General features: G+C 39.0%; 1 protein-coding gene across 1 annotated transcript; it reads left to right on the top strand.

Annotated features, from left to right (window-relative positions):
- The first annotated feature begins 5,043 nt into the window (after positions 1–5,043).
- NPVF (neuropeptide VF precursor) lies at positions 5,044–8,675 on the top strand. Its single transcript, XM_053986680.1, has 3 exons — positions 5,044–5,187; positions 6,983–7,355; positions 8,230–8,675. Exons 1-3 carry the CDS (start codon positions 5,053–5,055, stop codon positions 8,235–8,237), a joined length of 516 nt encoding a protein of 171 aa, XP_053842655.1. The 5' UTR covers positions 5,044–5,052; the 3' UTR covers positions 8,238–8,675.
- The last annotated feature ends 4,262 nt before the right edge of the window (positions 8,676–12,937 follow it).

Genomic DNA, 12,937 nt, shown 5'->3' with positions numbered 1-12,937 from the left:
ATGTAGGGGAAAATGTGGTTTAAAACTAAAGGTCTGATTCTGCAAATCAGAGAGGGCTGTTTCATAAATGTTATTTTTCGATACCAAGCTACAGTACACAAAAAATGGGGCTTTCACAGTGGAGTAAGTTCTTCTATTCTTTCACAGTAGAGTAGGTTCTCCTATTCTGCAAAACCCCAAAAGCTGAGCTAATGCCTCATTAATAAAGATCAAAATTATCACTGTGTCCACAGTAAATTTACAGATGTTGAGGCTTTACACCTGTGGTATTTCAGCAGAGCCATTCCTGATTTGGTATTGGTTTTCTAATGAAATGTGTCAAGTCTGTTTCTCTGTGCATAAGTGTGTGTCTGTCAGTCACCCTTGATAACTTTCAAGTCTACAAGTCAAGTTCAGTTAAATTTGGCAGGGAAAAATCTCTCTGAAATAACAGGCATAGCAAGAGAGGATTGAGACACTGCTCACATGGACATTCTACAGTAAGGTTAATCCTTACTAGACCTCAGAGATTACCCACTGTCATTTAATATTCAATCAATAAGTTATGGGAAAGAAAGCTTCACTGGTTCCCCTGATCACTGAAATATTTATTATCAGTATGAGAGGGACACCAGGCCTACATCTACATACAGAGTCAGGATACTGAGTGAAGTGGAGGTATATCTATCTGCTTGGGTCATATATATTCCAGGCAAATACTCCTTGCATTGTGCACCAGAACTGAAGCACAACACAGCAAAGCAAACACAACCCCCTGCATGCCATGGGAACAGGTGAAAAATGAATAGAATTGCTTGCCAATGAAAAGAGTTACAAATTTTTAAATCTTCTTACTTCAAAATGAGCCATCAGATAGGTCATATAATACATAATGACAAAATGAATATATTATGAATGATTTATCATTATGGAAATGCACAGATGCTTATTGGTGTCATGAGTCATATAACATGCAATTTTCACGCAATATGTTGTTAATAATGGATAAGAATTTATCAGTATAGTCTCATATGAAAAAAGAGCAATATTAAAACTTGTTCTTTCACTGGAATCAAATAACTGTGCATGGAGTTGCTTATGAAATTGAGCTACTTTTGCCATTACTACTAATTATATATTAATGTTAAATTTTTAAAGTAGATATCCATCAACTTGTCACAGATCAGATCCACCTTACTCTTATACCACTAAGCCAAAATGCTCTTACCTATGTGCCAAAATGTGCCTACCTACATTGAAGGGAAAACCAGAAGCAAAAACTACCTTGCCCTAGACTCTAGTATGCACCAATAGGAAAACTCTTAAATTATCACTGCCTGTGAGGCTTCTTTCACATGTAGATGGCACAGCTCATTCCTACTGAACTGGGGAATTTTAAAAACAGAAGTCCAGTTATGTTATAGTCCTTGGAATAGCTTGGCTGACGAGTGATGTAAGATGGCAAGAAAAAACAAGCGTAGGACCAGAGGCTAAGGACTCAAATATTATTTTCAACAATACCCAGAGCTGTTACCTCTCCATGTGCCTTGATCCCTTTGCGGATTAAGCAGAAGCAATTAAAGAATAAACAGCCCACTTCTACGACACAATGTGTCAACAACAAATGTGTCTTCCCCCTGAAAATAAATAATTTGAATTGATCACGACAGGATGCCTCAGCTGCCTCAGTTGAAGTCAGCTGGGCCAGCTAATGCTGCTGCTGAAGTCATGATCACATTGATGAAGAGCACTTATGTTATCAATTCTGGTACTTGAACAGTAGAGTCTGACAAATCCTTCCTCAGAAAGGTAATGAACAATCACTGTAATTTCTTGACTTGAAATTTCCAAGGAGTTCCTGCTATAGAGCCATCAAAGATAAATTAATTCATTAGAAAGTACAAGGACACACAACTCCCTGACTGCCTGGCCTACAAACCACCTGAAAACTTCACTTTATGTTGATTAGAAAATCAACATACATAGGAGGTAAGCTGAATGTCAAGAAAGCCTGATTTGGCATGGACAACAGCAATACATTTTCTTTTTCTGTCCAAGGAAAGCACCGTTTGTATTTATGCCAAACACTGTAAGAGAGAATTTTTGGCTCTTACAAATACTATTTAACTTAGAAGGCAATATTTTCACAGAGTTAATTGCAAGATCATTGATCAAGAGAGGTTCATAAAGCAGCAGCTAGATAAAAGGAAGGCCCAGTGGTAAATGACCACATTAGATAGATATTAGAGTATGAATTGCATCCTTTATTGTTATTGTATGTCTTTATTGCTACCACAAAGTAAAGGAACTTGGAAAATCTGTCTACTCCCACAGACTGAAGTCCCCTGACATGAGGCTCCAGAGAGTCAGGAATCCACATTCAGTCCTTGGTGAAAAGAGACAATTGCTGCCCCTGACCTGCCAGAGCACTAAGACGACATGGGCTCCTTCTAGAGGTCTTCTCCATTGACATTTTATTCCCTCTGTTTTCCAAAGAATTTGGGTCAGATTTGCAAATACCAAAATTTTTATATCCCCAGAATTCCATTTCCCTGCCATGAATATTATTTAAAAACAGAAGACAAGTCACCTATTCTGAGAAGAGAGCTCATACCAAGGCACTCAGAGGACAAATTCATCATCATGCATTTTTACTTCCTGCATACATGGTTTATGTGTGCTCATACAAGCCCTCTTCATGAATCACTGCTGGTACAGTACCTTTTCCCTCCCTATCTACCACATCCCATGCTAAAGCACCTTGTAGAACAGTCTCAGAGAATGCAAGGGGAACCACTGCCCCTTGAGACTATACAGAACTGTGCTTACTCCCATCACATGAGCAAGAAAAGTGATCTTGCAGCCCAGAAAGCCAACCATAATGTGGGCTGCATCAAAAGAAGTGGGGCCAGAAGGTGAGGGAGGTGACTCCGCCCCTCTACTCCACTCTCCTGAGATTCCACCTGAATTATGGCATCCAGCTCTGGGCCCCCTGACATAATGAGGACTTGGGACTGTTGGAGTGGGTCCAGAGGAGAGCAATGTTTATCCTGGAGAAGGGGAAGGATTCAGGGATACCTTAACCACCTGTCAGTACCTCAGTACCTAAAGGGAGCCTACAAGAAAGCTGGAGAGAGACTTTTTACAAGGGCCTGTAGTGAAAGGACAAGGGGGAATAGCTTTAAAGTTAGAGAGTGGATTTGGATTGGACATGGGGAAGAAACTCTTCACTGTGAGGGTAGTGAGACACTGAAACAGGTTGCCAAGAAAAGATGTAGATGTCCCATCCCTGGAAGTGGATGGCCAGCTTGGATGGGGCTCAAAGCAACCTGATCTAGGGGAAAGCACTGCCAGCTTTCATTGGGGGGGGGGGGCGGGGTTGGACCTAGATGATCTTTAAGGTCCCTCCCAACTCAAAACCATCTATGATTCTATGGTCTTTGAACCCAACCTTTTCTGCTGTCAGCCAGGGCCAGAAGGATTGCACACCACAAAAAAAAAAAAAAAAAAAAACAAAAAAAAACAGAGTACAAAAATGTAAAGGCAAAAATATAAATGTAAATGTAACTGTACAACAGCAAAGTGACATACAAAAGCCAGTAAATGATTAAAATACACTATTTTCCCACAGGAGCTCCTAATTATCTTACTGATACCCATTCTCATTGCTTTTAGCAATTTGATGTCACATAAAAAATTAGCAGAATCTTTGACCCTCTCCACCTGGTGGAAGTTCATCTAAGAGAAACTGTCCCCTTTTCACTTCCAGCTCTGTCAATGGAATTTCCTTCTGAAGGCTGCTTATGGCTTTCAGGATCTCAGTTTCAGGGAATCTAAGGTAGAAATGACTGCTGGCATGCACCCATCAAAACAGCCAACTTAATTAAAAAATGAGGGTAGTTGCAAAGCCTTCAGCTTTGCTGTGCAGCAAAGACAGTAACATCCTGTCAATAGATAAACAGTCCATACTATCCATGCTGCCCACAGCATAAAACATGTTCTCTTGAGACAGCATTGCTAGTGCCATGATGGAATGGACATTTTACAGCTCTGGTGTTAAACTGCAAAATAACATGCCTGGAGTCCAGTTTTCTGTGTGAGCACTTAATGCAAGCAATCAAATTTCCTCCATATGGGGCTGATTTTAAGTACTAATTTAAATCAGTTCAAGAATTTAGGAAGAACAACACAATATGCTTTTTTTCTAATATTAGCCTGACTCACCAGCCTATATAGCAACTAATTCAATGTGTGCTTTAAGGGTAGGTTTAGTCTGCATCCTGAATCTCCTTCTGGGACAGAACATGCATGGTAGTCCAGTGCATTCACTGTGTTCAGCTAAGTGGCAGATGCCTTTTTAAAAACCACTGTTGGAAATTTGTCCTGAAAAATATAGATGTAACATAACCTTTGGAATTTCTAAAAATTTACCTTATGGGCAGGGTTTTAAAAGCATGTACCTAACCCATTCTAAATGCAAATTAATATGTCAAATTTAGAGTATAGACATTATGTACATCAATAGATTATGCTGATGCATACCATCTCTAAGGATCCAATCAACAACTCCAAAGCACAGCATTTGATTTTAATGGGACAAAAGTTCCTAGGTGTACATAAGTATAAACAAGCATTCTGTGGTCCAAAAGGATTGTTTTAGCAGAGGAATGCTTACATGGGGAAAGCTTCCTTTCACAGTCCTTCTGAGGACACTGATACAAAAGAAAGAAACAGGGTGATTTTGTCTACTAGTGATGAAGCATGGTAGCTATTGTATATCCCTACTGTTGTGGCTCTCAAAATTAGCTAATTAACACATACTTCACCAGAAGAAAATATTTGTAAAGTCAGCCTGTCCCTAACAAGGAGTTATGTTGTCTAAGAAGCTTCACAAAAGAAATTCCCAACATTCTTCCAATATATTCAAATTACTTCCTTAATTAATACTGGGAATTGGAGCTTTAGAGACTGATGTCATGGTGAAAAAAATTGTTTTGTTTTCTGATTATATAAAAAGATGGCAGTTTTATTTTCTGTACAGATTCTGAGCTCTCTAAGCTTAACTTGAGAAAAATGAAAGTCATTTCAACCAATATTCTGTTTGCTTTAGCTACAGTGGTCTTTCTCACATCAAACAGCATGTGCCTAAATGAACCAATGAAGTCCAGGCTGCAGAGCAGAGAAGACAATGATGATAAATATTATGAGGTAAGACCTGTATTACTATGACATTGTTTGGGGGGACTGGGGGTCAGATCCTGAGCACACTGGATGTTTTGGTATAGGCCGTCCCAAACTCATTCCACAGCATTCAGCATTGTAGCACTAGCAGTACGAAAACAGCTTGTCAAAAGATGTCAAAAGAATTTTCAAGAAATTCCTTTGCTCAGACACACATACTGTATAAATCAACTCATGTTTCAATTTTCTTGCAGTACAGCTTTGTGATTAGGCTGCGACTTTTTCTGAAATGTTTCTTATTACACAGTGAGTCCTCAATTAACATTCCTGTCAGGTGTTTTATGCACATAACAGATAGATTATTAATCCAAAATTAATAAAGAAATGCTTGTAATACTCAAAGAATAATGATAAACAGAGAACATTTTAAATCTAATATGCTTAATGGTCTTAAAATTTTACTCTGGAAATTGCCTATAAAAATTTCTTTGCAGGGTTGCGCATTTGTTATGTCTCAATAGGTGCCAAAGAAAATTTGCACACTTCATCTCTATTATTTTTCATGTCTTCCCTGCAAATACTTCCTTGGAAATGGGAGCCAACCTCTCTTTTTGACTTATCATCATCAGTATAATAAACATCCTTCAAAACAAAATACAATTTGAATTATGCTAGTCAAATCCTCTGGACTTTAGCTGACTAGCTTTTATATACTTCCAGAAGCAGTGTGCAGGTGCAATCAGAGGGACAGTTTATTTAAAGTTTAAATCGTGAAGTATGAACTAGAATGGCTCATTCCTGTTCTCTGCCAGTAACTGGAGAAGCTCGCAGGGAAGACAAATAGGGATAAGGAAGTGAAATTACTATTAGTAGCATTTGTGTTTTTAACTGAAATTTAAATCCATATTTGTACATATTTGCTGTTAAGTCCTGGAAACTTATTTTTGTCACAAAAGTAAGTTGCTTTCTATATGCCCAGGAAAGAACACTGCTCTATAAGAAGGTTCATACTGATAAAGCTATTTTTCAGGCAATAGCTGCCCTTTACCTCGTGAGACAGGTAATATACTAGGCTCAATTCTTCAGTGTATGACAGCATAGATATAGAAAGTGTGTTTTGTGCTGGTTGCACAAAGATTAGGAGCCCAGGCTGGTGGAGGACCAAAGCCATTTAAAACTCAGGGCAGCCTCTAAGCTGCAAGGCCAGAACAAGTATGATGTGAACTTGACCCAAAAGCTTTCCATTCATTTCCTGCCTGATAGCCTGGATGGACATTGGGTCCAAAGCATCCACCCAATGCTGAGGAAGAAATGAGCTATACCTTCAGGTAGCTTGGTCCATCCTCCTCTTCATCCAGAGCAGATGAGTAAGAGTCAGGGTCTGTGTGAAGTCACAAAATATGTTCAGCATCTTCCACTCCAGAGAACTTCAGGTGGTGATACTAGCAAATATGGACCTGACAGCAACTGCTGTCCTATCTTAACTGACTGCACAGGTACTGACACCTGTGCCCAGAAATATTTCCAACTGACACCATTTGAGCTGAACCATTTGCTGATACTGATATGGAAATATGCCCTTGTGGTCAGAGCTCTGAAAAGGAAAGCAGGACAACGTCAGCATATGAAGTAATCCATAGAAGGAGCTCACTTTACAATGGAGTTTAGCAAATAGATCTAAAAAACATTACATATTCAAAAAAATCAGAGCATTACCCAGCAGCTTTCTAAGGAGGTATGAAATTGAATACTTTGTGTCATTGGTAGCTGGAGTAATGCCCTATAAAATGATCATATCCTTTTTTAAATTATTTTTCATTAGATTAAAGATAATATTTTGGAAGAAAAGCAGAGAAGTCTCAATTTTGAAGAAATGGAAGACTGGAGATCAAAAGATATCATTAAAATGAACCCTTTTACAGCAAGCAAGATGCCAAATTCTGTTGTGAATTTACCTCTTAGATTTGGAAGAAATTATCCAGAAGAAAGAAGCATTAAACCATTTTCTAATTTGCCCCTGAGATTTGGAAGAGCTTTTGGAGAGAACATACCTAATCATGCTCCAAAGGTATCACACAGGCTTGAGAGATCTCCACTTTTTAAAGGTTCCAGTCAATCACTTCTAAATTTGCCACAGAGATTTGGGAAGTCACTGGCTGTCAATCTGCCTCGAGATGTTCAGGAATTCGAACCAGGTAATGCTACACAAGTGCTCAAGGCACATATGAAAATGCATATTAAATCGTAGGTTAGCAATGATTAAATACAGCTAGAATGCCTCTAGGAATATTCCTAAGCATTTCAATATGACTTCAATTTGCCAAAAGAAAGATTGCAGCTCATCAAATCAAAAAGCCTCATCAAAAGTAGTAGAAAATCTTTTTATAAAACCTTTTTTAATGAGAAGGTGCCAAATAGCCAAATCTGAAAATGTTCATATGACAGGCTTAGATTTGATGCTTTTTTAGACCAGGTTTCATTTTGAAAAGTCATAGCTTTGGTGAAGAAGGTTCAGAATCATTAAAATATCCAATTTCAGCACTATAAGATTACAAACTTACCTAAAAATTACTCCTCCATTTTCTAAATTTATGCAAATTAGAGTTAAAAAAAGACAAAATTCCAAGCCGAACGGCAGCATTCTGGAAATTTTTTTTTCTCATCCAATCCTATTTTTTTCATATTTTCTTACTGAGACAACGTTTGAGATTTTGATTTTTCATTCCATGTTATCACAGAAGAATTTTTATGACATCTCAGAATTTTTTTCAGGATAGAAAAACTATTTCCTGCTATTACTAAGAAAAATTTAAACCAGCCCTTCAACAACAGTTCTTCTTATCATAACTGCTGCCTTACTGAAACTGCCCATTTGTCTTGTAACCAAGTTTCAGTTGGCTACCCCTGACCTCCATCTGACACATACATAAAGTAGAAGTTCAGGCCAGAAAAGATAATGGATATATTAGAGGCCAAGGATCTCTCTCATTTAATTTGATTCCTTTCATTCTTTTCTCAATGTCTCACCTAACTATAACAGCTTTTGTTTTATTTGTCTGGTATTTTTAGGGATGTGAATTCTAACAGTTACGTTAATACTGGAGTGAAATTATGAAGACAGAATTTGAAAGACTTGGAAAAGCTGCAATGTGTTTTCAAAACTAAAGGTCATGAAAAGGAAACGTGCAAATTGAAATGCAAACCTGCCTTCATGTATGCATAATGCATTTTTTTCTGTATAAACCCTTGACATATAAGGCAATGATAACTGTACTGATTGTTGTAGTAGTTTACTTCAGTGGCAGTGTAGTATAAATTCTATTTATTTCTGCGCTACTTATGTCCTATTTGTTGTAAAACTGAATTTCAGAACAATGGCTGTATAATTTACAGCATTTTAAGCAGAATTAAAAGAAGCATAAAATTAATAAAGATGCATGGTTCAAATAAAAAGAAGCCTGTGATGTGAATAATAACAATGAGAAGCAGGATCAAAACTGCTGATAGCCTTTATGTCATGAGCAGCTAAAGAAAATCAAGTGTTGAGAAAATGCTTTTCCTGTTTTTTATGGGTCATCTTAGATATACATCTGAAAGGCAAGTTGTCTCTCTGGCAGCTGGCTCCTACACCTCTTCTGCTCACAGCTAGTCCAGCTTTAAATTGACATTTAGAATCACACACACAAATGGGTGCCTTCATCAGCAGCCCTTTGCTGCTCAGTCTGTTCAGTAGCTTGGAACCAGACAATGTGTCCAGTTCCTAGCCCTCAGACCTCCAGGTCCCTTTGACTCCTCCGCTGCTGGCAATCAGACACTCACTCTACTGTCCAGCTAGCCTGGCTTGAGGGCTGCTGTCAGATCATACACACCCATGTTCACAGTGTCCATGCACAGTGCCCATTCAGTGTCTGGCTGAACCCCCTCAAGGCATTGAGTGGCTCTCTTCGAGTCCCATCAAGAAGTGGTCTGAGAGTTCTGCTCTTTGCTACTGTCCTGTTGCCTCCTCTTCCTCAAGGTTTGGGTATCTGAGAGTTTATTACTTCTCCTGTCTCTTGTCTTAGTCTTCATGCTGAAAAACCAATAACAGATGTCCTTACATTCCACATATCTTTACAAGAACCTGGGAAAAAACCCTATCAAATTGATCAGATCAATTCATAGATGGGACAGAGGCTGAGTTGCCTCTGTCCACAAAGTTTATGAGGCTACAGGAAACATGACACAATTCAACCTGTGCCTGGTGAATCTAATTCAATCCAAAGGAATTAGACTATAGTCCTGAGAATATCTATTCTCTCTACTCATTTATACCTGAAATAGCAAAGAGATAGGAAATTCTAAACAGATAAAAACCAGTGAGGTTACATTTTCTGAATATAAGAGTCCCAAACCAATCTTCAGATATTTCTCTGAGCCTCAGAAAACACTTTACCTAACAAGTGCTGTTGAAAGACCTGCTTTGCAGTATAACACTTGGGTACAACATACTGAAGGACACTGGTCAACAAATTGTGTGTGGGGAAAGTCAAAGATCCAGGCTATGAAGTAGAAGTCTTGCAATTGCCTGTCACCAGAACAGGTGTCATTTATTCCTCAGTCAGGAAAACCAGGAGCTTTAAGTGATTTACAGTCAAATCAGCACAAATAAGGACAGCAGAAGGAAATGCCCTGAACTTTGAGCTGTTTCTGGTCTTGCAAACTTCACTGCACATCATATTAACCAAAAGGAAACAAGCTTTGTGAGAATCCCTGAGCAGCAATAGAAGCTGCCTTTTTAAGGCACATATCACCTAGCAACAGGGAAAGGGTACACATCTATTGGCATTAATGATAGCTGCTGTGGGAGGAAAGCAGAAGCCCAAACACTGGCCCAGCAGCAGGTACAATTAAGTTGTCCTCTTATGGCAAGCTTCATAGATGGATACAGGAGGTGGCTATTGATTTATTTTCCCTTAGCAGAGGAACTGCTAGTTGAAAAGTACATAAAGTAGGAATTATGCTATGCTGTGCAAAATTTCTGTTTGGCTTGAGAGCACATGAGCCAAGAAAACAATCACTGGATAGTGCAACAGGAGGAGAAGGGGCACAACAGGCAGCATACATTGCTCTAGCTATCACTCACTGGATTATTTATTATCCACATACAGATATTATTCATGAATTGGGAAAAAGCAAGGAAAGGACACAAGTAAATCAATTGACAGACTATTGAGACATTCTGGCATGAATTCTTGTAGGGTTCAGGAGCTCCCAGCCTTCCTTGCCATACAAGTAATATTTATGCCTATTATTAAAGTCTCCATGCAAAAAAACGCCAGGCTTATTTTAGGTCCTGACTTAAGCTTATAGAGAAGACAGCTGACAATGTACTGATTAATTTATAAGTCCAAAGGCTCATCATGGGGTTGATTTCAATATACCATTTAGACAGATTTACTGGAGTGTAAAGTGACATTTTGATTTACCCTCAGAAGGAGCCAGACATGGGAATTGTGTTTGAAATCTGTCAGTCTTAGATTCCTTTCAATTTCTTTTGCAACTGCCTTTTGCATTTGCTTTAAAGTATGAACCCTGGGTTATCCTTAGTAACAACAGACCACTAGAAATTTCCAAACTTTAAGCAAGACATTTTAAAAATTTCCCCAAGTTAAAGAGCACCTGTTAGCAGGAATTGGAAATGCTTTCATTAGTGCCACCCACAAAAGTACATCTGGCACAGATACATTGACAGCCATGGATGTCTGATTTGCATTTGTGCTGCTCTCCTGATGACATAATGTAGAACGACCTCAGCTAGTGCCACTCAGATCTTTTAGCACAGAGTCTGGATGAGAAAAATTTGTGCCAGTAGGAAAGAAAAGAGAGGCTTACAGTATCTTTATGTGTATTTTATCTCATAAAAAATGGATAGGGCAAAATGCAATTTTCATCTCTTCATATCTGTGCATAATGTATCCTATGCAGTGATTAGCCAGAAGGTCAGTCCTATGGCTTTACTCAGAACTGTATCCAATTAAACTTTTAGTGAAAACCAACAAAAAATGGGTTTCTCTTAGAGTTGTCATAAAAATTACCCATTTAGATCCCTAGAATTAACTGGTAGAAGAAATATTCTAGATTGGTTTTCAGAAAACTCAGATACCTCTGTGGGCTACCATTGTACTTGAAATACTGGAAAAAAAAGGATATAGTTATGACAGATTTCTAAACCCAAAACTTATTAAATGCTATTCAAGTTCATTCCATCCTTTTATTACCATCCTCCAACATGCTGATAGTGCATAAAGTGAAATGAAAACCAGAAGGGCACTTCCATTGTTTGCAGGTCTTAAAAAAGGAGTCATGTGATTAAGACAGACATAGGTCAGAAAAACCTTGCACAGGAAAATTCATTTTGCTACACCCCAAATTTTCAGAGGCACCCAACTACTGCTCTGTCTCACACAGCAATACCTCAGCAGATAATTATTTAAGGCCATGCTTTCAACAGAATGTTGGACCATGTGATCTCTTTTCTCCTCATATGTACTTGGTACCTCAGCCACACTGAAAGAAATGTTTAAATAATGGAAACTGGAGCTAAACTTCACATGCTGCATACTGTAGCACAAATGCACAGACATGCAGCAATGCAATATGAATGTTGTAAGGCACACAGAGCCATGTAATTGTCTTTGCAAATACCACATTTGTGCATATACAGCTAACAAGTAATAGATGAAAAATGGTTCAAAACCAGAAGCAACTATCAGGAATACTGTAAACCAAAACTTCGCTTGGATTTTGACCCCTAGTTCCTAAAGCCGTCCCACCTCACATGAAAGAAAACATTCAATCAGTTTGCATCACTGAGGTTCAAAGTATGTCATAAATCTCTGAGGAGCTTTATATCCAAGTTATCAGTTGAAAACAGGTTTACAATTTGTGGAGATGCTTGTGGTGGGCTGATCCAGGGTGGACAAAAGGAGTCTACCAAAATCACCATATCACTTCCATCTTCAGCCAGACAGTTAAGGAAAAATATAACAAAAGTCTCATGGATGAAGACAAGGAAGATCACTCCCAAATTCTCTACCTCCACCTCCTCCCCCCCCTGCAGTGCAGGAAATGGGGATTGGGAATTGGGGTCCGTTAACTATTCCTTTCTCCTCAGGGGGAGGACTCCTCACACTGTTCCTCTGCTCCAATGTGGAGTCCCTCTTCCTGGAGACACTCTTCCATGGCCTTCTCCAGTATGAGTCCTTTGATGGGCTGCACATCTTCACAAACTGCCACAGTGAGTCCCTCCCATGAGTGCTGTCCTTCTGGAACAGACTATCCACTGTGGGTCCCCTGCAGGGTCACAAGTCCTGCCAGCAAAGCTGCTCTAGCACAGGCTTCCCCCATGGGTCACAGCCCCATTCTGGCATCCACTTGCTCTGGCATGGGGTCCTCCATGGGGTGTCGGGGGACAGCCTGCCTCACCTGGGTCTGCAGGATGCAGGGGGATCTCTGTTCCAAAACCTGGAGCATTTCCTATTTGGCTGAATTAGTGAAGGAGAACAGAGGGGAACTTTTAAAAATTATCTGCTTCTCTTAGCTGCTTAACTCTGCAGGTACTTAAAATACATCCACATCTTGGGGCAATAAAAGTGTTTGGAATTTATTCTATGGCCAATATGGAGAAATTTATTTGTAAAAGAATGGAGGCAAACTTTCTTTGAACTCTGCTGTTGAAGAGAGCGGATCAAGAAAAACATAAAAGCACATATTTGGTGCTGAGCTTGTCTTTGAGTGT

The sequence above is a fragment of the Vidua macroura genome, chromosome 1 (genome assembly GCF_024509145.1).
Source record: "Vidua macroura isolate BioBank_ID:100142 chromosome 1, ASM2450914v1, whole genome shotgun sequence".
Taxonomy (NCBI): Eukaryota; Metazoa; Chordata; class Aves; order Passeriformes; family Viduidae; genus Vidua; species Vidua macroura.
The sequence above is the reverse complement of the archived record's forward strand: the minus strand, read 5'-3'. Positions and strand labels throughout refer to the sequence as shown.

What these genes read in the sequence shown, in the direction of transcription:
- NPVF (XM_053986680.1), top strand. Translation starts at nt 5,053, where the DNA reads ATGAAAGTCATTTCAACCAATATTCTGTTTGCTTTAGCTACAGTGGTC. An exon ending in ATGATGATAAATATTATGAG is followed by an intron (nt 5,188 to 6,982) that starts GTAAGACCTGTA and finishes ATTTTTCATTAG; the next exon opens with ATTAAAGATAATATTTTGGA.